Here is a 23,121-nt window from a genome sequence, read left to right as displayed (position 1 = left end):
GATGTACATTGTGTCTATATGTGGCAATCACTCCCAATTGTCATCTACATAAAAATGGAAGACCGTCATGACTTGGGAGGCTTGGTGGTAGTGGTTGGGCCCTATTTTGAAATAAGTTATTTTGCTTAAACAACCAAACACAATGGTTAAGTAGATTGTATGCTATAGTTTTGTTTGTTGTTGTATGTTTTTTTTATGACATTTGAGGAGCGGAGGACTCACCCCTACAACCAACAACTTTTCAGGAGCAAGTCATGGAGCATCCGTAGAGGATGCTCACGTGGATTGGTAGATACCACTACAATTATAAGGTGGGGGAAGAGGCGCCCCTCCACGGGAACTTTAGTTACAACCGGTGCCACTTTTGTTGTTAGATGAACCCCAGATACCACCGATCACTGTAGAGGCACACACACTATGTATCACGTTCCTTTCGAGCGTACTCGTCGGCATGAAATTAACCATGTTATCACCTACCACACTTACTTAGGATTTGAATGGCCAGACAACCCATTGCGGTTCTTGCGACACTTCATTAGGTATGATTCTAATGGGAGGGTCATTAGATCTACCTTATGTTAGGATACAGCCGTCAAAATCAACAAGGTTGTGGGAGATTTTATTGATGATGAGGATCTCACGCCATCCGAGATAGCTTTCTACAGGGGTGTTTGCAGTGAAGAGATATCCGGGGGAGTGATGGTTTCGACCGATGAGGAATGAGATTCCTCAAGAGACAAGAGTGATCTTTCTGATAATATGACTTCACCCTAGGTAGTTTGTGGGTCTTGGGTAGTGACTGCTCTGAGTGTAGGATTGTTTTCCCTTTTTTATGTATATGTGGGATGGAAAAATTTTTATACTCAGTGTCATGATATTTTGTTGTATTAATCCTTTTGATGATACTGTGTAATATTTTGAGGGGCGATGAATATTTTATCTTTCTAGCAAATAGTTGTAATGATTTTAGTACATCCATGTTTATATGTTAAGGGCCATTGAGACACATTGTGTATGATTACATAATTGTTTCAGTTTATCATTGTTTAATTTTGTGTAAGTAAATTCTTTATAAGTTGTACATTATTATTATTATTATTATTATTATTATTATATATATATATATGAATTTTATTTTGAGTTCCTGATAAACTTTTTGTTAGTCTAAATTTCTGATATATTAAAATTTTTGTTACGAGGTATATGCTGTCAGTCAAATGATAATGTGTTACTATCTCAATGATTAATACATATTAGAAGAATTGTTAGAATTATGGAGCTATATCATCTCTTAATTGACAATAAAAACTTGAAACAAAACTTTTAATATATTAGATACTCAAAATAGAAAAAAATCTATTAGAAATTTAAAATAAAAATAAGATATATATCATGATCTCAAACATATTTAGCCAAAATATATTTAACTATCAATTACATAATATACATGACAGCATCTTGTGCCAGAAATTTTTGGATTGTGGTGCCGTATGCGGTCTAGCACAATAAACAATTTCAGATCCATCAATTCTATTACTTTGTTTTGCTTTCTCACACTCATTCAAGAATGTTCCAAATGCATCTTCACAGTATTTCACTGCCTCCGAAACAGTTAAGTTCTCAGTTAGCTTGTGGTATATACTCTTATTATGATCCCCATTTAGAGTTGCTGCCATATATATCAAATCTTCTTGAAATTCACTCAATTGCGTTTGTTGTTCCGCGGAAGCAGCCTCTCGCAGTTTGACGGGGTCAGGCAATTTCACTGGAAATTCGTAACAGAAATCATAAAAAATAAACCAATCGTAATGTATATATGCACTATATAGTGACAAATATAAACCTATATATAGTGTTTTCTGTGTTTATATTGATTTTAATATATTTAACTAATGATTAGTTTTTACATTATTTAAGCGTGTTTTATTATTCCTTTTGCTAAAGACTAATATGAAAGTGTAGTTTGAATAATGTTAAGACTGGTTTTATTTTCATAAGTGACCAATTGATGTGAGTTTTCGAGTTTTATTGTATTAGGTTATTCAATAAAAAAGTGAAAATCTATCTGTTTAATAAGTAAAAAGGAAAAACGAAAGAAAAGATAGAGATATGACCTGGACAATCAGTACGTGGGGTGCTTAGAGATAAGAGATCTTCGAGTGTTCCAGCCCATGCGTCTCGCTTTGTCAAAAACTGAGGTAGATTGAATATTTTCTTAACAGTTGCTGGTATTGATGAATGCTCATACTGTGATGTTGGGAATGGCCCCGAAGGTTCGTGCAACACTATATACAACATAGTGACTTAATTATTACTCTCTCCGTTAATGTTTAAATTTTTAATTTTATTTGTAAAGTATTTATGTTTTAGAAATTAATTAATATTTTTCCAATTATATCATTATTTAAGATTAAAAGAATTAGACCATCTAAAAAAGATTAAAAGAATTAATGTTTTACTAGTAATATACTTTAATTTTTACAAAATCAGTGTAGTAGAGTATTTATGTTGTACTAGTAATTTAATTTAATTTTTACAAAATCAGTGTAGTAGAGTATTTATGTTGTACTAGTAATTTAATTTAATTTTTACAAAATCAGTGTAGTAGAGTATTTATAGCTATCCAGAACAAAAAAAAAAAACCATCAAATACTTCATGAGGTATCTAAAGGAGTAGAATGGGCAAAAGAACCCTATTTTGACTCGGATTTTTTAATAGTTAAAGTAATATCTATAAAAGGTCTATAAGAAATCATTTGCATGTTCCAATCGTATTTTCAAATTTCTTTAACTTTAAGATATGTATTAAAGTTTCTCTTAAGAGTGAAAATGGAAATTTAACACATAGAAGTTGATTAAGTAAATTAATATTATCCGTGCCTATTTTGAATTCGTCGGTGCACTTCTTATTGTGTAAACCATAAAAAAGGAAAAGCATTTTGATTAATCAGTCATGTGTTCTCTCTCAATCATCATACCTCATTTTTATTTTTCACATGCATGTACTTTGTTTTTCCTAACAGTGTATTCTTTAATGGGATCAACAAACTTAATTTTCATTTATATATCTTGACAAACATTTTGAGACATCATCCAAATTCCAAAGTCAATAAACTATACATATATGTTCATCATACCTTTTCCTGCCTCGATCCATGGAGAAATAATGATGGTAGGAACCCTAACACCAAGTCTATCAAACTGAAACTTGAATGGTTCAGGACCAGCAATGTCATCTGGGCTAGGCACTCCATCCACAGGGGTTGGCACGTGATCATAAAACCCGCCATGCTCATCGTATATAATCACAAACAACATTTCATTCCACTGGGGACTAGCTCTTAGTGCCTCATACACTTCTTTCACAAATTTTTGCCCCTCAGCAACATCATGGGATGGATGGTCATCGTTCGCTGGCAGTGATAACAAGTCAAAGTATCTTTGCTCAATCACCACGTAGTTTGGCAGTTTCCCTTCTTTGCACTGTTTCTTGAACTTTAAATCGAATTGATGAAAGTTGTCTATGTATTTCAATTTCCTAAGATTTCTGAAATTTTGGTGAAATTAAAGATTTATTTATCAACAGGTGTGAAAAAATAACATATACATTATATATTCGTTTTAGACTCTTATATAAACAAAAAACAATATTATATGTTGGATTTAAATATAAGTAAATTTAATTAATTATCTTATTTAATATTATCATTCTTAAAATATCATTCATTTAATTTTAATTTTATTTTTAATTATTATTATTTATTCGTAATAGTAAAGTCCAACGAGAGACATTTTAAAAATTATTTTATTTTCATTTAAAATTATGAAAATTAAATGATATGAACTAATTAATAACACTCTTATATAATGTGAAATTCATTATTTTTATTTATATATAAATCTAGAGGAAATAATTTGTTTGGATACCGATTGAAAATTTGTTTAATAGAGAAAATTAAACACACATTCCTAGACACAAACACAAAAATAACTCCCCTATTGCTTTAAATTTGAGAAAAATCTGTTACCTTCAGTTAAATGAAATGATTTCACAAACACAGCCATAATAACCACAATTTTGTTTGAGCACAAAATACAAAATATTTTTCATACAAAAGAAAATGTATCTTTATCCAGATTTTCTCTCCCTATTGTTTTTTTTCCTTTCATTAAATAGTTAAACCACTAGAATTGTGTACCATCTAACTAGGCCTAATTAGGAAAAACCATGTTCTCATGTGTATCATTCAAGCGTATAGCAAGAACTGAGCACAGAGTTTGTGTAACATATCTATTGAGTACATACTCTCAACACAAAATATACGTTCTTTTTTTTTTTTTTAGTTGAGAAGATTTATCCTGACTACTTAAGGCCCAGTCTGAGACGAGGTCGTCATAAAATAAAACAATTAAAACTTTGTTAAGCTGATTAATTTTTCTAATGACTATTTGAAACAAACATTTCTTTTTAAGTTCAATTGTGAACCAATTAATATAAATGCTACTTTACATTAGCTTTTTCATTAATAATATAAGAAACACTGGTTATGCCAATGTAAAGAGAAACATTCAGAATATATAAAATATAAAATAATCATCAGTTTTGGAATCTACATCTACATAATGAACATATGCATGTGCGAGTCACCGAGCTGTGTCATTTTTTCTACACAATTGTGTTGGTTTATTATTGGGATTTGGATCCAAATTAACGTCTAGTTTTTGTTTGATAGCTTCGCCGATATTCTCAATGTATCCGTTGTTGTACCGAAAAAATCTATCCATTACTCAATAAATGCAAAAGAGTTTAACTATAAAAAGATAATAGTATTTAAGAAGCAAACATGCATTGAATGAATACTTTATATTAAGATAAAATATACATTAAAAGAGAAAAATAATAATAAAATACATAATTAAGTATTATAAAAGTTTAATTTTATGTGATTAACGTAAAAAAAATTGACAGTTAATTAAACTTTATTTTAAGTATAATTTTAAAAAATTATTACAAAATTTAATAATATTAAATGTATGATAATTTATGATTAAATAATGGTACGAAATTATATTCTCAAAATATTCTAATTAATTTCTTCATTTAAATAAAAAAATTAAAGTAAAAAAAAACTATTTTTATAACTATCAAAAGATTTAATGGCAATAATAAAGATAGAGAGTAAGATGATGGCAAGTGACTGACCTAAAAAAAAGAGTGGATGGCGGGTACTGATAATATATTCCAAAGCTGAACCCATTTTCGTCCAAAGAATCGAATATAGTCTTCTGTGGCAAGCCTCCAATAAGTTTCTTCGTGTCCTGTGTGGTCAATCCATGCGACGTCGCAGAGTGCACGTAAAGCCGGTTCGGTTGGGTCGGACCGGGAACCGAAGCAAACCACCTATCACAAACAGCAAATTCCTTAACCAACTCTTTGTAAACCGGTAATAAATCCGGTTTATAGCCATTCATCACCGTTTCCGCCGTTGATCCCTTCTTTTGCTTTGCCGAATTTTGGGCAAAACCTTTCATCCTCGGGGACAGTTTATTTGCCGCCGAGGATTCACTCCACGGCTCGCCAAAAACTTGCTCGTAGACATCCTCAACCGTGTGACCTGGATCCGGTTCTTCAAACCCGGACTGGTCGCCGAAGTAAACCCGGTTCGAGTTTGGATCGAATGTGGAAACCTGGTTTGACTCCAAACCGGTGACCCCGTCAATTTCCCGGTTGAGGGACTTCATCCAACCCAACATGTGGTCAAAGGAACGGTTTTCTTGAACCAAAACGACAATCGTTTTGATGGGGTAAGGCGTGGCACTAGTACCGGAACTTGAAGACATGTTAATTATGTTTTTGTGTTGAGGTGGTGTTGGTTGATTCTCAAATGGGATTTGAATAGAAGCTTGGAGAGGAGAGTAGGTGGAGTATATATGTGTAATTATGAAATGGAAGTTGTTAATAATGATATTGGAAAGATAATGTTCATGATTATATTTCTTTAGTAATGGTTTTGTTGGAGCTCACGTGGTTTAGCTAGCTACGTACCACTATAGAAGAATTTGATAAAGATGTCTTTGACTCGTACTTTATAAGTTTATGTGGAGAATTCTTTATCGTGGTGGGCTCAATTTTGCCTAATTATTGATATAGGATCTACATTTTAAGTGAGATAAAATTATACAATAGTTTACATAACATTTTTTTTCTATCAAATCACTAATTTTAATTTACAAATAAATTACTGCATCAAATTTGGTCTTTAAATATTGACTTTTTCTCCTGAATAATTCTTTAAATAATAAAATTATATAAATATTCCTTAAAGTATTAAATATCTATTAATTTAATTTTACATCAATATATTTTATTCATGTATAGAAATTAATTTGATTTTTTTAATATTTAACAGATTATTTAATATGATTCTGATATTTTAAGCATTGCTTATATGATTTATTTATTTTAGGAATTATTTAGGAGAGATAGTAATACTAATTTGAAATTTTTAGTCTCAATTTTATTATTTTTCCTTTACTTTCTATGTCTCTTAATTGAATGAATTGTTGTAATATATTTATAGGACGAAGACGATTTCTCTTTCTTTAGCTTATCTTTCTTTTCTGATTAGATAGAGAGAATCTTCTTTTCTTGCCTCACCACTAATTGCGGGAGAATCAGAGTTTAGCTATGTTAATTATTAGCAGCCATTAGTTGTTTTCCCAAATATTTTTTAGTATTAGGAAAACATATAGAAAAAGAATTCTAAAGTTGACAAAAATGTAAATAGTAAAAAAAAGTAGTACTTAATAATAATAATAAAAAACCCAAGAGCACTCATCCATAAACATAAAAGAAATGTGTAACAACATTTATGGGAAAAAACAATATCAAAGATTTGGGACCAAAAGGGATCGATTAGCGGTAACGATTGAATAAGTTTTTTTTAGCTTAGATGGGATTAAAACGACGGAATGTATTTACACTACCACCATCTGCAAATAAAATATTAAGAAAAATTGTCTATCTTCTCTTTAACCTCGGGCAAAATAGGACCGGGGATGCTAATTCATACTTAAATATACTGTTGTCTTATTAAATTAAATTATGACACCTATATAATTTTTTCAAGCAATCAAGCCAACAATATTATCAAATTAAGTTGTGATCTCCTTTTCCTCGGAAGAATTCATGAAATTAAGTTTATTTGTGATTCAACTCGATTTAATTATATGAGATTAGATTTTTATAAATATTCAAATGAAGTTCGATCTAATCCGGTAATTAATGAATTGAATAATGAGTTCTATTTTTTTACTCAACTCAACCCATATCTCATAATTAAATTTATTATTATATATAAATTAATTATTAAATATAAAACACATTAATTTTTAGATCACATAATTTATTAAATTAAACTATTCATGTTTTTTTTTCTTTTTCTTAAAGTTAATTGTTGTTTTTATCTTTATCTTAATTTTATTTATATTTTTCATATTAATACTATAATTTATTTCTATTTAAAATAAAAATATCATATTAATATTAAAATCATTAATTATATTAATTAAATATTATCAAAATTTTATCTTTTTTAAATATATTTAGTTATTATATACTTATAAAAACTATAGATAAAAATAAATTATTGTTTAAATTTTTTTAAAATAAAAAACAATATTCATATTTAGTTAACCCAACAACCCTTTTATAATACACAAACTCAACCTGTAAAAATTTGGTCGATTAAGCAGTCAAAACTAACCCCTGAACACTTTTACTTTCATCTTCTCTATGCGGGATCTATGTCTATACCAGATTACTAGAAATACCTCTGTTTCTTCTCCCATCAAATTTAGGATTATTCCACCGAACAACTATCGCTCTCCCTTTTTAGTTTTTTCTAAATTGAACTAATACGTTCTAATAAAAATCAAATCAAATAACATACAACTAAAATCACTAACAAATCTATAATACAGATTCAGCGGCTACAGAGCATGATACACGCACAGGTCGCCGCCCTTATGAAATGCTAGTCGGCAAAAGACGTTGTCGCATCCCAGCTGCATCATGAAAGCCACGTTAATTAGATCATGTTTTTTATTATTTAAGATGTCATTCAAAGTATTTTAAAAATTTAAAATAAAATAAATATCATTTACAAATAAATAATTTTATAAGCAAAAATATAAATAAATACTAAATTGTAAGAATTAAAACGTATTTAAGCCATTAAAAAATATATCTTAAAGTTAATTTTTATTTTGGAATTTCCGAAAACAACATAGCTCGTATTAATTTACACATCTTTTATTAGAGAAGAAAGAGTGAGATTTACTGATTAAACCCCATTAGCATTAAAAGAAAATTTACGAAACAATTAGCGCAGGAGAAAAGAGACAGCTTGTGAAGAAATCGAGGGAGATCCAAATTAAGGGGATATATTGACGAAAGAAGAAAGATAAAGAAACAGACATATTTCGTTGAATTAGTAATTGATATAGGTTTTACAATTGCAAATTATCTTTCTTTTCTCTTTTTTTTTTTCTAGAAATAGAATTGCGTGACTCATACTTGACCTTGAGGGAGAGTTTAGCCACGCTAATATAGTAGCTTCCAATTGTTTATATTTTCTCAAGGAAGAATATTTATAATTTAACCTAGTTAAAAAAACGTATACTAATTGGGAACAAGGTCTGCACTTGGAACACAAAAAGTAATTGATGAAGTCAGAAGGAATGCTAAAATAGAAATACAAAACGTGCAAAAGAAAGTAAAAGAGAAATTGGAAACAATGAAGTTGGAACTTTTAGGTGACTCAAAATAGTTTTGGCTGAATTACAGAAATTTTTTCCAAGAGTATAATAGTTCCTGATCTATCTAGCTTTTCATACCCAATGAAAAATAAAGGAGAAGCAGTTGATGCACAAGCTTTTGCCAATCCACATGTAATTTCTAAACTTGTTTGTAGGAACTTTGATTTATATATGCACATTCATTTGTTTTTCTCTTTATTGCAAGCATGGTTGTCTATGTTTGTTCATGTTGAAAATCAAATGGACCAGGCACACGATGGGAACTTTGGGAGTAAAAAAAAAAAAAACTGATCATAAGAAAAGACACATGAAGGATAAATAAAATAAGTCAATTCTTTATATATTTTTGCTTTTTACTTTTTATTTATTTTGTGTTTTCATTTTTTATATATATATTTTAGAATTTTAATATGCGGAAAAATCTGTCAAAACACTAGAAAAAAAGTGAATTCATCTCCCATTAAATTATGGATTTATTCTATTGTAAATGTTAAAGATTGCTTACATTAATTAAACTTAAATATATTTTTTTATTCTAAATAAATATCTGATTTTTGAGTGTCTAATAAAATAATATTCTTATTTTTTATTCTTAATATTTTGTTTTAGTCCCTGATAAATTAAAAAAATTTATATTTAGTTCCTAAGAAATTAGAAAATTTTATTTTAGTCTATATTAATAACAAATAGGAAATATTTATCATCAATAAACACAAAATTTGTCAATATATTAGGGGCTAAAAATAAGTGTCAAGGACAAAAAATAATGTATTAATAACAAATGGAAAATATTTATCATGAATAAACACAAAATTTGTTAATGTATTAGGGGCTAAAAATAAGTGTCAAGGATCAAAAATAAAATTATTGTTTTATTAAAGACTCATCATAAAATAAAAATTTATTAGGAAACAAATACAAAATTGAATATTTATTAGGAATAAAAATATATTTATAAAAGCCTATTAATCATTTAAAAATTTGTAGCAAATTAAAAGAATTTGTGGCAAAAAGAAACAAAGTTAACAAAGGATCCTAATTATCTTAACCATCCAATTTGTGAAGGAGAAAACCCTTAAATGTTTGCAAGGAGGCCATGCAAGTGCTTTTTTGTATGTGTTTTATGGCATAGTGCAGTAACTATGAAAGATATGGGCGAAGGTTAAATTTTTCATATTAAATTTTCATTTGTAATTTGGGTATTCTAGAATTTTCATATAACTCCTCTTTTGGATCATACTATCTTACTATAGTCAATTCCTAATAAAAAAAAACTGTTATTATTAATTTCATAAAAGAAGTGATTCGTTTATCATCATCTATCTATATATAAACAAGGCCCTACCTTGCCTACGTGTCGCTATATGGTTAATCCATTTTTCCGTTCAAAAATGTCAACATCAATACCGACTTACGTGGCAGCTTTTTATGTTTATACGCTTTTTTTTTATTTTTTTGAATTAAAAAACGTAATTAATGCGGTATCTTTGTAATTAATGTGGTACCAATACCGATGCATTTCACGTTGACGTGACCCATTTCACACATTAATTGTGGCACCATTATCAAAGCACGTGCATTAATTGTAGCACCATTATCGGTGAACCAAACACGGTACCAATGACATGATCCATTTCACACATTAATTGTGACACCATTATCAATACACATGCATTAATTGTAGCACCATTATCGATGCACCAAATACGATGCCAATGACGTGACCCATTTCACGCATTAATTGTGGCACCATTTTCCCAATGTTTGCATTTTCCAAATACGTTTGTATTTTGTATTTGCTTATGAATTGAGTGAACTCGAAGGGTTTTCGTGATACACTCACATTTGCATCCTCTCTATCTTCCATTTTCGTTCCTCTCCATTCCTCTTCATATTCCGTTTTAGTTCCATTTTCGTTTTGGTTCCATTTTTGTTGGTCGGAACAACAACGATATCGTATTTGCGTTCCTCTCCATGTTTGCATTTCTATATCGTGTTCTTGGTGGAAGAACACATTAAAGCTGCGATTTTTATCTCAAAACTCCATGAGTGAAGGTTTATTTTCTTTGTTTCTTTACTTTACGATTTAACTCCATGAGCAGTTGTTGATAAACACACCAAAGCTAGTGATTTTTATCACAACTCTATGAATGCAGGTTTGTTTTCTTTGTTTCTTTACTTTACAGTTTAACTCGATGAGTAGTTATTGATAAACACACCAACGCTGCAATTTTTATCACAAAACTCCATGAGTGCAGGTTTGTTTTCTTTGTTTCTTTACTTTACGGTTTAACTCGATGAGTAGCGGTTCATAAACACACCAAAGCTGCGATTTTATCTCAAACTCCAAGAGTATATGTTTTTTTCTTTGTTTCTTTACTTTACGGTTTAACTCCATGAGTAGTTGTTCATAAACACACCAAAGCTACAACTATTTCTTGATGTTTTTCTCAATTTTCTTCATTTTCGTTTTTGGGGTATAATGAATTTCTTGATGTTTTTCATTTAAGGAATCAAGATGTTTTCTACAAGCAGCAAGAAGTCATGGGTAAGTGTCTATTCTCATCCATATTTTTTTATGATTAAAAATGAGCACATATTGTATGATACAAAAAAAGGTAAAAAAATATTGATAATGTGTCTTTTATTTAATTTAAGAAAAATAAAATTATAAAATTATGAGTGTACTCTAAATTTCTTACATGATTTATAGCTTTTTGAACTAATTAAAAATACACTTCTATATCGTGTTGTTGGTGCGATTTTGGTAGTGGGGTATGTGTTACCTCCTCTGTGCGATTTTTAAGTGGTTTTATGTACCTCGCATTTTCTCTGTTGACCTTTGTATGCTTCTGTTTATTTTTTTCATATTTGTTCATTAATTTTTTTCATATTTGTTCATGGTACACGTATCACTTATGCAGAATATTTTTTGTCTTCAAAATGTTTTTTTATGAAATCTTTGTGCTTCCCAGTCGTTTATGCAGAAGATTTTTTCACTTCAAAATGTTTATCATTGACTTTATTTTTGTTGGATTATTTGTGTTTCTCAACCGTTTATGCTAAAGTATTGTTGATGTTGTGTATTGTAATGGTTAGTTTAGGGTGTTGATGGAAGAAATTGGAGACCAAGCAGCTAGAATGTTAACTTCTAGAGCAGCTATATCAGACTACAACATCTAAAGCTAACTGAAATAAGCAAGTAACCTTGAAGCAATTGGATTAATCAACTATCAACTATCCTTCTACAAACAAGTCCCTGACAAGCGTTGTCAACTTACATTTATGGTTCTCTGCCTTTTGTGTTTTTTTTAATTCATTTTCCAAATATTTTTTTTTGCCTTTTAAGTTTTCATTGCTTCTTTTTCCAAGCAACATTTATTATATTTTGTCTTTTGCATTAAATGCGCATCATTTTCCCATGAATGGATGTTTCTAAGAACCATAATTGCATTTATTGTCACATTGCATTTATGGCTTTTGTCCTTTCTTTACCATGCGCGCTTACCCTTGAATTTATCTCTCCAAAAATATTTATTGAGCCGCTCCCGTCAATGTCAATGTGCATTTATTATTTTATGTCTTTTGCTTTTTCTTTGTTCCAATGAATCTCGCTTTGAAAATCATCAATGTCAATCCGCATTTATTATTTTTTTTTATCTTTTGCGTTTAATTTGCTTCAGTATCTCTTGAATGACTGTTTCTTGGACTGTTTGGATTGGTTGATGAAGAAGCTGCCGCCCGTATGAACAAACAAAGGAACTTCCACCCAAAGCGTTATGTGTTTGTTGACCTTTCACTTCAATTTTTTAGTATTCCATTAGGATATGAAAATAATCATAATTTAGACATTGACTTATGCCTAATTAGTAGGTACTTAACAATCAATTTTAAATATTACACTATCAACTTTAACATATTATTAAAACCAGCTTCAATTTTGTATGTTTTTGCCGTAATCATTGTCAATTTATTAATGTTTAATTAATAAACATATTTTATTCATATTTTTGTTAATTTTAATTTCAAATTAAATCAGTATATCATAATAAAAACATGATAAAAAACGATAATGTGCATAGATTAATTTCACGACCTTCGTCAATACTAGGAAAATCGTGACATGCACTATTCTTTGAATGTATGAGTATAGAGATTTAAAAAGAAAGATAGTAAAGACAATAGACATGATAAAGAAAATATGTTATTAAGATTTATGATTTTTTCACTTATGGTATATGTTATTACAAGATTTATTGACTTTTCATATTTTTTTATGTTTATCTTTTTAATTTTTCAAATATTTTTTTACATAGCCTCTAATAAAGAAAATAAATATCAACAATTACGGGAAGTGTAATAGCCTCGCAATAAATATACGACAGTATTCATAATATTTCTTCTAGCACGGGAAGTGAAAAATATTATCATTATACTGATCAACAATAAATATGGATGACACACGGAAACTATAAAAGGTTAGCGCTTAATATACTAAGTACATTATTAGAGTATATATATATGGATTAATAGACTAAATGTTTGCTGAGGTGCAAAAGATTATCATGGGAAGTGAAAAAGATTATCATTATATGATCAACAATAAATATGGATGACTCACGGGACAAACATACTACTTTCCATGTTGACGTCATAGGACATGTCATAAGTTTTTTTTATAATTGTTTGTTCGTGAATATATTATGTGTTTGTCATAGTACTTTGAATTATAATTTCATTAACCAATCTTATCAGACAATGTTCCATCTTTGTAATCTGAACCATATTACTAGACTATATGGTTATTTGTTATTTGCTTAAATATACAAGTTAATTTTTTTTATATATTCTTAAATATTAGTAATATTTAACATTTAAGAAATCTCAAATATTACTATAAACAAGTCTCAAGGACCGTCCTTGGGACATGTTGGATTGTATTTACCAAACCCAGTATTTTGTCATGGCCAACTATATGTTGCACTTTCACGAGTGCAAAGTAAAAAAGGACTACATATTCTTATTCATGATAAACAAGACATTGCAAAAAATCTACCATTAATGTAGTATACAAAGAAGTATATGCAAACTTATAAACAGGTATGCTTACCAAAATGTTATACTTACAAGTCCTACATTCTCAACCTACTACATTTTCCTTTAACATCATTTTCAACATGTCATTATTTAATTTACAAAATTTCCATATATAATACATTTATTTCTTTATGTTGTAGCATCACATAACCAAGACAATTGTTGGATGTTTGTTATTATATCACCTCCACTAAAGTATATTGATTTTAAATGTCTACTTTTCAGGTGAATATTGGTGTATGTAGTACCATTGTCGTACTTATGATTATTAAATGATCACTAATTGTATCCACAAATCTAATCAACTCATTTATCTCTCTTTATTGTGCAGCCTCTCTTTCATTACTACAACAACACCATCCAACAATCTACAATAGCATTAGGTTTGTTTGTATTTTTACTTTATGTTACTTTTTCTAAACATAGTTCAACATTATGATCATACAAATGAACATCGTTATTTGTTGGATCGAGTGGCCTCAGAATAATTAAGAAGGGGGGGGGGGTTGAATTAATTATTCCTAAACCTTTACTAATTAAAAAATTTACTCTTCTAAGGCTTTTACTATGTTGTTAAGAGAATGAGGAGTAGAAGAGAAACTTAACAAAAAATAAAAGAGGAAATTAAAATGCACAGCGGAAAGTAAAAAAGTAGGGAAGAAGGAGACAAACACACAAGAGTTTTTATACTGGTTCGGCAACAACTCGTGCCTACATCCAGTCCCCAAGCGACCTGTGGTCCTTGAGATTTCTTTCAACCTTGTAAAAATCCTTTTACAAGCAAAGATCCACAAGGGATGTACCCTCCCTTGTTCTCTTTGAACCTAGTGGATGTACCCTCCATTAGAACTGATCCACAAGAGATGTACCCTATCTTGTTCTCAGTCAACAACCCAAGTAGATGTACCCTCTACTTGTACCACAAAGGATGTACCCTCCAATGTGTTAAGACAAAGATCTCAGGCGGTTAAACCTTTGATACTTTGTGAATGGGGATACAAAAGAATTCTCAGGCGGTTAGTCCTTTGAACACTTTTGTATAAGGGAATGGGAAGAATCAAAAGAATTCTCAGACTGTGTCATTTTGAATTCTTTGACAAGGGAGAAGGGAGACACAAAAGAATTCAGGCGGTTAGTCCTTTGTTCTTTTGGAAAAGGGAGAAGAGAGACACAAAAAGAATTCAGGCGGTTAGTCCTTGGCGAATTCTTTTCGGCAAAGGGAGAAAAGAATGAAGAGGATGAATAGCACAAGTTTTCAAGGTTTGGAAAACCAGAAAACTTCAGAAAGCTTTTGGTACAAAGAAGAAGAAGAAGTTCAAAAAGATTCAAGGCTTATAAAGGATTGATTGAATGAATGTAAAAGTGTATTGAAAAGCAAATCAAAGCCTTGCATTTATAGACTCTTCATGTCTGGCCAAGAGGACCATTTAGAAGAGTTATAACTTTTAGAAAAACTTAAAACCAATTTGATAAAGTCAAAAACCTTTTGAAGAGTTACATCTTTTGATTTATTCAGAAACAGTCACTGGTAATCGATTACCAAATCAGTGTAATCGATCACACAAAGCTTTTGTGTGAAAGGATGTGACTCTTCACATTTGAATTTGAATATCAACGTTCAAAGGCACTGATAATCGATTACCAAAACATTGTAATCGATTACAGTCTTTTCGAAATTAATTGGAACGTTGTAAATTCAACTTGAAAACTTTTTCAAATCCATTTTGCTATTGGTAATCGATTACAACAATCTGGTAATCGATTACCAGAAAGTAAAAACTCTTTGGTAAACATGTTTTGAGAAAAACCATGTGCTATTCAATTTTTGAGAAAAACCTTTTCATACTTATCTTGATTAAGCATTCTCTTGATTCTTGAATCTTGATCTTGATTCTTGAGATCTTGAACCTTGAATCTTGATTCTTGACTCTAAACTTTCTTCTTGAGTCTTGAATTCTTCTTGATTCTTATCTTGAACTCTTGAATTGTTCTTGATTCACTTGAGTTGTTCTTTGATTGATCTTTGATTCACTTGAGTTGTTCTTTGATTGATCTTTGAGCATTTTGTCATCACCTTTGTCATCATCTTTTGTTATCATCATTGTTATCATCAAAACACCTTTGAGTCACCTTTGTTCACCATGAAGCTTTGCTTCTACATTATTGAACTTTGCTCATGTGTTGGTAATATTCAAATAAGAGTTTGAGCCCGTGCATCGACACGGGCAAAATGCTAGTTTATTACTAATATCCATAAATTGTAGATGTTACATGTTAAGAATCACACTGCTTTTAATGATTATAAAAAATAATGCTATTATTGTTTATACCTCCATCATTGCTATTACTTATAAGCCCTCCATTTTCCAACTTTTGAATATTTTTTTAAAATATTATCCTCACCTGTGCACCTTTGGTTAATTAGATCTTGACAATGATAGGTATAGATAACAATTTCTCACCATAGTGTTCATCGTCTCAAGGGATCTTTTTGTTTCTCCCTCTCATGTGTTTTGTTATATATGCTATGAGGATTCTCGCTTTGTGTTGGGTTGAGTCCACATGGCATCATAAAGGTAGAAACTGAAAACTCCATTACTTCGATTTGAGACTTAAGAATACAAGAATGGAACAATTTCATATGCTAATATGCATATCCTTGTTGATAATGTAGAATGCACACTACTAGAAAAACCCTCTTTTACGACGCACATTTCACATCGACCCTTTGAAACTGTTTTAGAAGAATAGGCGGTGGCAATTTTGTAATTATGGTGTGCGACGGTGAAACAAAACTCATCTTCATATGAATCTTACAATGATGAGTCCAGCTATGATCGTCGTTGAAATGAGAAATTCACGTTTTTCTATTAACACTGTCGTGGTATGCGCTGTCAATTAAATGACTAACCCTTGTACTTGAAGTCACTCACAGATCCTCCTGCCCTCATTCATGCATAAATTTACATTTTCCCCCTCACTTAGCTCATGCCATTCATCACTTGTCGGGCGTCATGGGTTTCTTCCAAAACTGCCCCGTGGTGGAACGTCCTGTGCCATTGTGTAACACCATCATTGTTGAAGGTTTGTTTTCAGGGTTTTATTATCGCCTCTAAATTTCATGCTTTATTGGGTTGAATGGGAAAGGAATTTCTATTCAATGTACACCCAATTCATATTTAGAACTATTTCATGGTATTTTAGCACTAGCTCTTGGAAAACGTGCATTTGGTTTTGTGGTGGTCAGCTAGTTGGAGCTTGTACTGTTCCCTCGACAGGTTCTTCTCTACCTAACTATTATACTTAATGTTCCCTCAATAGGTGCTTTATTGGTTTTGTACACCCAACTAGTTTAATTTGAGCTTCATGTCAAATGAATAATGGTCATTGATGTGCCATCATTTTCTTCTATTTTCTAAACCCTTTTTGCACCATTTTAATTATTGATTGGTCTTAATTGCCAATTAATCAGGCAATTTTATTATTTGGGCTCATTTAGCTAATTTGATGTTTTTAATCTAATTTCAGGAATTAATGAAACATTGGGCTTAATCCGGATTTTGGGGATGGACTTGAAGAGGGCAAATAAAGTAGCGCTTACCTTAGTTAATTTCTAATTAGGAAATTTCGCAATTTTATTTTATGTTGTTCAGTGTTTATTTCGTTTTGGGACAGAGTATTGTAATAGGGCCCAGTGACTTTGAGTGACTCTTTTTAAATAGCAGCATTGGGATTCGTGCAAGGCTATTTTGTTATGCTATTCATTATTCAGAGCTTTTGTTTTAGGGTTTTATGTTTTCTGCTTTGATGCTACTGTTCACGTAATGCAATTTTACGTTTTCTGCTTCTAATTACAATTTCGTTCTTGCTTCTTCTTCTACTCTCATTTACATTTGTGTTTCATTTACATTTCTGTTCATTTACGTTTCTGCTTCATGTTTCATTTGCGTTTTCTGTTTGAATCCATGGAAGGCTAGATTTTCTGGTGTTGTTTCCTTTTGAGGACGAAGCCCAACTCTCTTTGAGGTTTCGCTTGTAATGTGGTTTCCTGACAGTTTTCCCTTCACCAGTTATCCCAAATTCATGAATATTAATCAGTGCACGCTTCGTGTTCGATTAATTGCCTCTGAGCCTAACTTGCGTTCATGCTTAATGGACGAAGGGCTAACTGGTGTATGTGGTGCCTAATCACGTATTGAAAACCCTAAGTTGATTTTCGCTTAGTAAATTGAAATAGGGTTGGATTAAGTGGTTGACTGTTAAGGACGAATTCTCCATAACCCAGGATAAGAGAATGGCTTCTGAATCAGAGGAAACAACCCGTTTTTAATATTAGTAGTTTCGTATTCCAGTTTACTTGTTCTGCTCTTTAATCACAAAACAAACAACCCCCCCCATCGTTACCGTTACTGCAAGTATATTATGAACATTTGGTTTGTCACTGCTCGTTGGGAAACGACCTAGGATCACTTCCTAGTTACTGCATTTTCATGTTTATTTGATTCGGGTACAACCTCGATCAAATTTGGCGCCGTTGTCGGGGAGCAGTGTCCAAAGGTTCATAATAGCTAGCGTTGTGTGTTTAATTCTTTCGTGTTTTATGTTTAATTGTTAGTATTGTGTTAGTATGTGTGTTAGTGTCGTTTAGTATCTTGATATTTTGTTTAGTGTGTGTTCTGTTTCAGTTTTCCTATTGAGCGCTTCCCCTGTTTCAGTTTTGGGTGTTTTGCTGTGAATAGTGTTTTGCGACGGACTTAGCAACCATTCCTGCTTGCGGCAAACCAGAGTGGTAGTAGAAATCCCTTAGCGACGGATTTTAGCGACCACCCATGCTGAATTATTTGTGATTTTTTGTTTTAGTAGCTAGGGTTGTTATTTTTGGCTGAATTTTTTTGTGGTAACTTCTTTTAATCCATATTTTGTGGGAAAAATAGCTAGAGCCTTTAGTTTGGTCAGATTTGAAAGTTCCAAAAAACTAGCAAATTTTGTGTTTGTCAAAACTTCAAACGGCCATAACTTTTGCTCCGGTTATCAGAATCGCAATTATTATCTATGCATTTGGGGTAGAAAAAAATTTCCTACGCCCTAGCAGCCCACATAGGCTGGCTGAGGTCTCCATCGTCCAAAAAAAGCGATTCTGTCAAAAGTTTTTTATTTTTCAAGTTTTATTCACTTATTTTTCTTAACCTACCAATTTTAGCTTTCATAGTTAGACTTTGAATTTTTGTCTGAAATTTTTTGTGCTATCTTCTCATCATTTTATAAGGTTGCTCACAAAATTTCAAGTCATTTGGATATCATTTGAGGGTAGCTGTAGCTCAAACCTACACCTTTATTTACATGACAAGGCAACTAGTTGTGTGCATGCTGAATGTAGTGTATGACTAGAGGCAATCCATCTGACTTGCAACCCTTTGATCCTGAGATAGATAGGACATTTCACAGATTAGTTAGGCATCATTTTATACCTTTTGATCATTCTGAGCATTCCATTACTGGTGAATCTGTGCATTTTGTTATTGGTGATTTTGAACATCTTGATCTTGAGCATTATAATTTTGAGCATTTTGATTATGAGCATTCTGATTTTGCACATTCTAAGAACATGGCACAACCTCCACCCCGTGAGAGGACTCTAAGGGAAATGGCTGCACCTGATTTCACCTACGAAAGCTTGTGCATCCAATACCCTGATGAGGATGTCCCATATGTTCTTAAAACTGGACTGATTCATTTGCTTCCAAAGTTTCATGGCCTTGCAGGTGAAGACCCGCACAAACATTTGAAAGAATTTCACATTGTCTGCTCCACCATGAAACCCCCAGATGTCCAAGAGGATCACATATTTCTGAAGGCTTTTCCTCATTCATTAGAGGGAGTGGCAAATGACTAGCTGTATTACCTTGCTCCAAGGTCCATCACGAGCTGGGATGACCTTAAGAGAGTATTCTTAGAAAAAATTTTCCCTGCTTCCAGGACCACAGCCATCAGGAAGGATATCTCAGGTATTAGACAACTCAGTGGAGAGAGCCTGTATGAGTACTGGGAGAGATTTAAGAAACTATGTGCCAGTTGCCCCCACCATCAGATTTCAGAGCAGCTTCTTCTCCAATATTTTTATGAAGGACTTAGTAATATGGAGAGAAGTATGATAGATGCTGCCAGTGGTGGAGCCCTTGGAGACATGACTCCTGCTGAAGCCAGAAATTTAATTGAGAAGATGGCTTCCAACTCCCAGCAGTTTAGCGCCAGAAATGATGCCATAGTCATTAGAGGAGTGCATGAGGTAGCTACAAACCCATCTGCATCATCTGAAACTAAGAAGCTTGAAGGCAAACTGGATGCATTGGTTAACTTGGTAACCCAGCTGGCCTTGAATCAGAAATCTGTACCTGTCGCAAGGGATTGTGGTTTGTGATCCTCTACTGACCACCATACAAACCTTTGCCCTTCCATGCAGCAACCTGGAGCAATTGAGCAGCCTGAAGCTTATGCTGCAAATATTTACAATAGACCTCCTCAACCTAAGCAGCAAAATCAACCACAGCAGAACAATTATGACCTCTCCAGCAACAGATACAACCCTGGATGGAGGAATCACCCTAATCTCAGATGGTCCAGCCCTCAGCCACAACAACAGCAGCCTGCTCCTTCCTTCCAAAATGCTGTTGGCCCAAGCAGACCATACATTCCTCCACCAATCCAACAACAACAACAACCCCAGAAACAGCCAACAGTTGAGGCCCCTCTACAACCTTCCCTCGAAGAACTTGTGAGGCAAATGACTATGCAAAACATGTAGTTTTAACAAGAGACCAGAGCTTCCATTCAGAGCTTGACTAATCAGATGGGACAATTAGCTACACAATTGAATCAACAACAATCCCAGAATTCTGACAAGCTACCTTCTCAAGCTGTCCAAAATCCCAAAAATGTCAGTGCCATTTCATTGAGGTCGGGAAAGCAGTGTCAAGGACCTCAACCCGTAACACCTTCCTCATCTGCAAATGAACCTGCCAAACTTTACTCTACTCCAGAAAAAGGTGATGACAAAAATTTACCTAACAATTTCTGTGCAGGTGAATCTTCTTCCACAGGTAATTCTGATTTGCAGAAGCAGCACATTCCCCCTCTTCCATTCCCTTCTAGAGCAGTTTCCAACAAAAAAATGGAAGAGGCAGAGAAAGAGATCTTGGAAACATTTAGAAAAGTAGAGGTAAACATACCTCTGTTGGACGCAATAAAGCAAATTCCAAGATATGCTAAATTCTTGAAGGAGCTGTGCACTAATAAGCGGAAGCTTAAAGGAAGTGAACGAATTAGCATGGGCAGAAATGTCTCCGCATTGATTGGTAAATCTGTTCCTCGAATTCCTGAAAAATACAAAGATCCAGGTACATTCAGCATACCTTGTATTATAGGGAATAGTAAGTTTGACAATGCCATGCTAGATTTAGGAGCCTCTGTTAGTGTTATGCCTCTGTCTATTTTTAATTCTCTATCTCTAGGTCCCTTGCAGTCAACTGATGTGGTAATTCATTTAGCTAATAGAAGTGTTGCCTATCCTGTTGGTTTCATAGAAAATGTCTTAGTTAGAGTTGGTGAACTGATTTTCCCTATTGATTTTTATATTTTGAATATGGAAGATGGATTTTCTCAAGGATCAGTTCCCATCATTCTAGGCAGACCCTTTATGAAAACTGCTAGAACTAAGATAGATGTTTATGCAGGCACACTGTCCGTGGAGTTTGGTGATATAACTGTTCATTTTAATATTCTGGATGCTATGAAATACCCATCTGAAGATCTTTCTGTATTTCGTGCTGAAATAATTGACCATGTTGTTGATGAATACATGACTGATCTTTATTCTAATCTGCATGCCTCTCACTCTTCATGCATTGAGTCTGAAATTGTACTTGATCATATATCTGAATTTGATGCTGAGAGTGAATCTGAGAGTGATATTGATTGCATGTCTAGTGGTGGTGGTGTTTTACCTCTCGAGATTGATTTTCTAGAGTCAGATAGGACTAACCATGTTTCAGGAAGTACACATACCTCTGACTTTCTTTATGAGGTAAAGGCTGAGAAACCATCTCCTTCTATCACTGTCCAGCCGGCCACACCAGAATTGAAGCCTCTGCCATCAAATTTAAAATACGCTTACTTGGATGATTGCAAGAGTTTTCCAGTGATTATATCTGCCTCCCTTGCTGATGAGCAAGAGGAGAAGTTGTTGTCAGTTCTCAAGAAGCATAAGAAGGCTATAGGCTGGACCCTGGCGGACATTCCTGGTATTAGCCCATCCACATGTATGCATCGAATAAATTTAGAGGATGGAGCTAAACCAGTAAGACAGCCACAGAGAAGACTCAACCCGGTGATTCTTGATGTAGTGAAGAAGAAGATAACAAGGCTTTTGCAAGCTGGAATCATTTATCCTATCTCCGACAGCCAATGGGTGAGTGCCGTCCAGGTAGTCCCGAAGAAGACCGGCCTCACAGTGATAAAAAATGAGAAGGAGGAGCTGATTCCTACTCGGGTGCAGAATAGTTGGAGAGTCTGCATTGACTATAGGAGGCTGAACCAGGTTACCAAAAAGGACCATTTTCCCCTGCCATTCATTGACCAGATGCTTGAACGCCTGGCAGGTAAATCCCACTACTGTTTCCTTGATGGTTTTTCTGGTTATATGCAAATTACTATTGCTCCTGAGGATCAGGAAAAGACCACATTCACCTGCCCCTTCGGCACTTTTGCTTATAGGAGGATGCCTTTCGGCCTGTGCAATGCCCCTGGTACCTTCCAGCGGTGCATGATTAGTATTTTCAGTGATTTTTTAGAAAATTGCATAGAGGTGTTTATGGATGATTTCACTGTATATGGATCCTCTTTTGATGGTTGTTTGAATAGTTTGGAAAAAGTTTTGAATAGATGCATTGAAACTAACCTTGTTCTAAATTTTGAAAAATGTCATTTTATGGTTGAGCAAGGTATAGTTTTAGGCCACATTATTTCCAATAAGGGTATTGAAGTAGATCCTGCAAGAATTTCTGTTATTTCACAATTGCCTTACCCCTCTTGTGTGCGAGAGGTGCGATCTTTTCTTGGTCATGCAGGATTCTACAGGCGCTTTATAAGGGATTTTAGCAAAGTAGCCCTTCCACTGTCCAACTTGTTGCAAAAGGAGGTGGAGTTTGA

General features: G+C 32.8%; 1 protein-coding gene and 1 non-coding gene across 2 annotated transcripts; both read right to left on the bottom strand.

Moving 5' to 3' along the window:
* Positions 1 to 1,396: 1,396 nt before the first annotated feature.
* LOC100789421 (non-specific phospholipase C4) lies at positions 1,397 to 6,062 on the bottom strand. The gene is made up of 4 exons (XM_003547706.5): positions 5,204 to 6,062; positions 3,138 to 3,547; positions 2,115 to 2,285; positions 1,397 to 1,765 (listed from the first exon to the last, which is right to left on the bottom strand). The coding sequence occupies exons 1-4, from the start codon at positions 5,839 to 5,841 to the stop codon at positions 1,431 to 1,433; spliced, it is 1,554 nt and encodes a 517-aa protein (XP_003547754.1). The 5' UTR covers positions 5,842 to 6,062; the 3' UTR covers positions 1,397 to 1,430.
* Positions 6,063 to 19,900: 13,838 nt separating this feature from the next.
* LOC112999871 (small nucleolar RNA R71) lies at positions 19,901 to 20,007 on the bottom strand. Its single transcript, XR_003265089.1, has one exon. It is a non-coding gene; the product is annotated as a small nucleolar RNA R71 (small nucleolar RNA).
* Between the last annotated feature and the right edge of the window lie 3,114 nt (positions 20,008 to 23,121).

Source organism: Glycine max, chromosome 16 (genome assembly GCF_000004515.6).
Source record: "Glycine max cultivar Williams 82 chromosome 16, Glycine_max_v4.0, whole genome shotgun sequence".
Taxonomy (NCBI): domain Eukaryota; kingdom Viridiplantae; phylum Streptophyta; class Magnoliopsida; order Fabales; family Fabaceae; genus Glycine; species Glycine max.
Note: the sequence above shows the minus strand (reverse complement) of the source record. Positions and strands in the feature narration are given on the sequence as shown.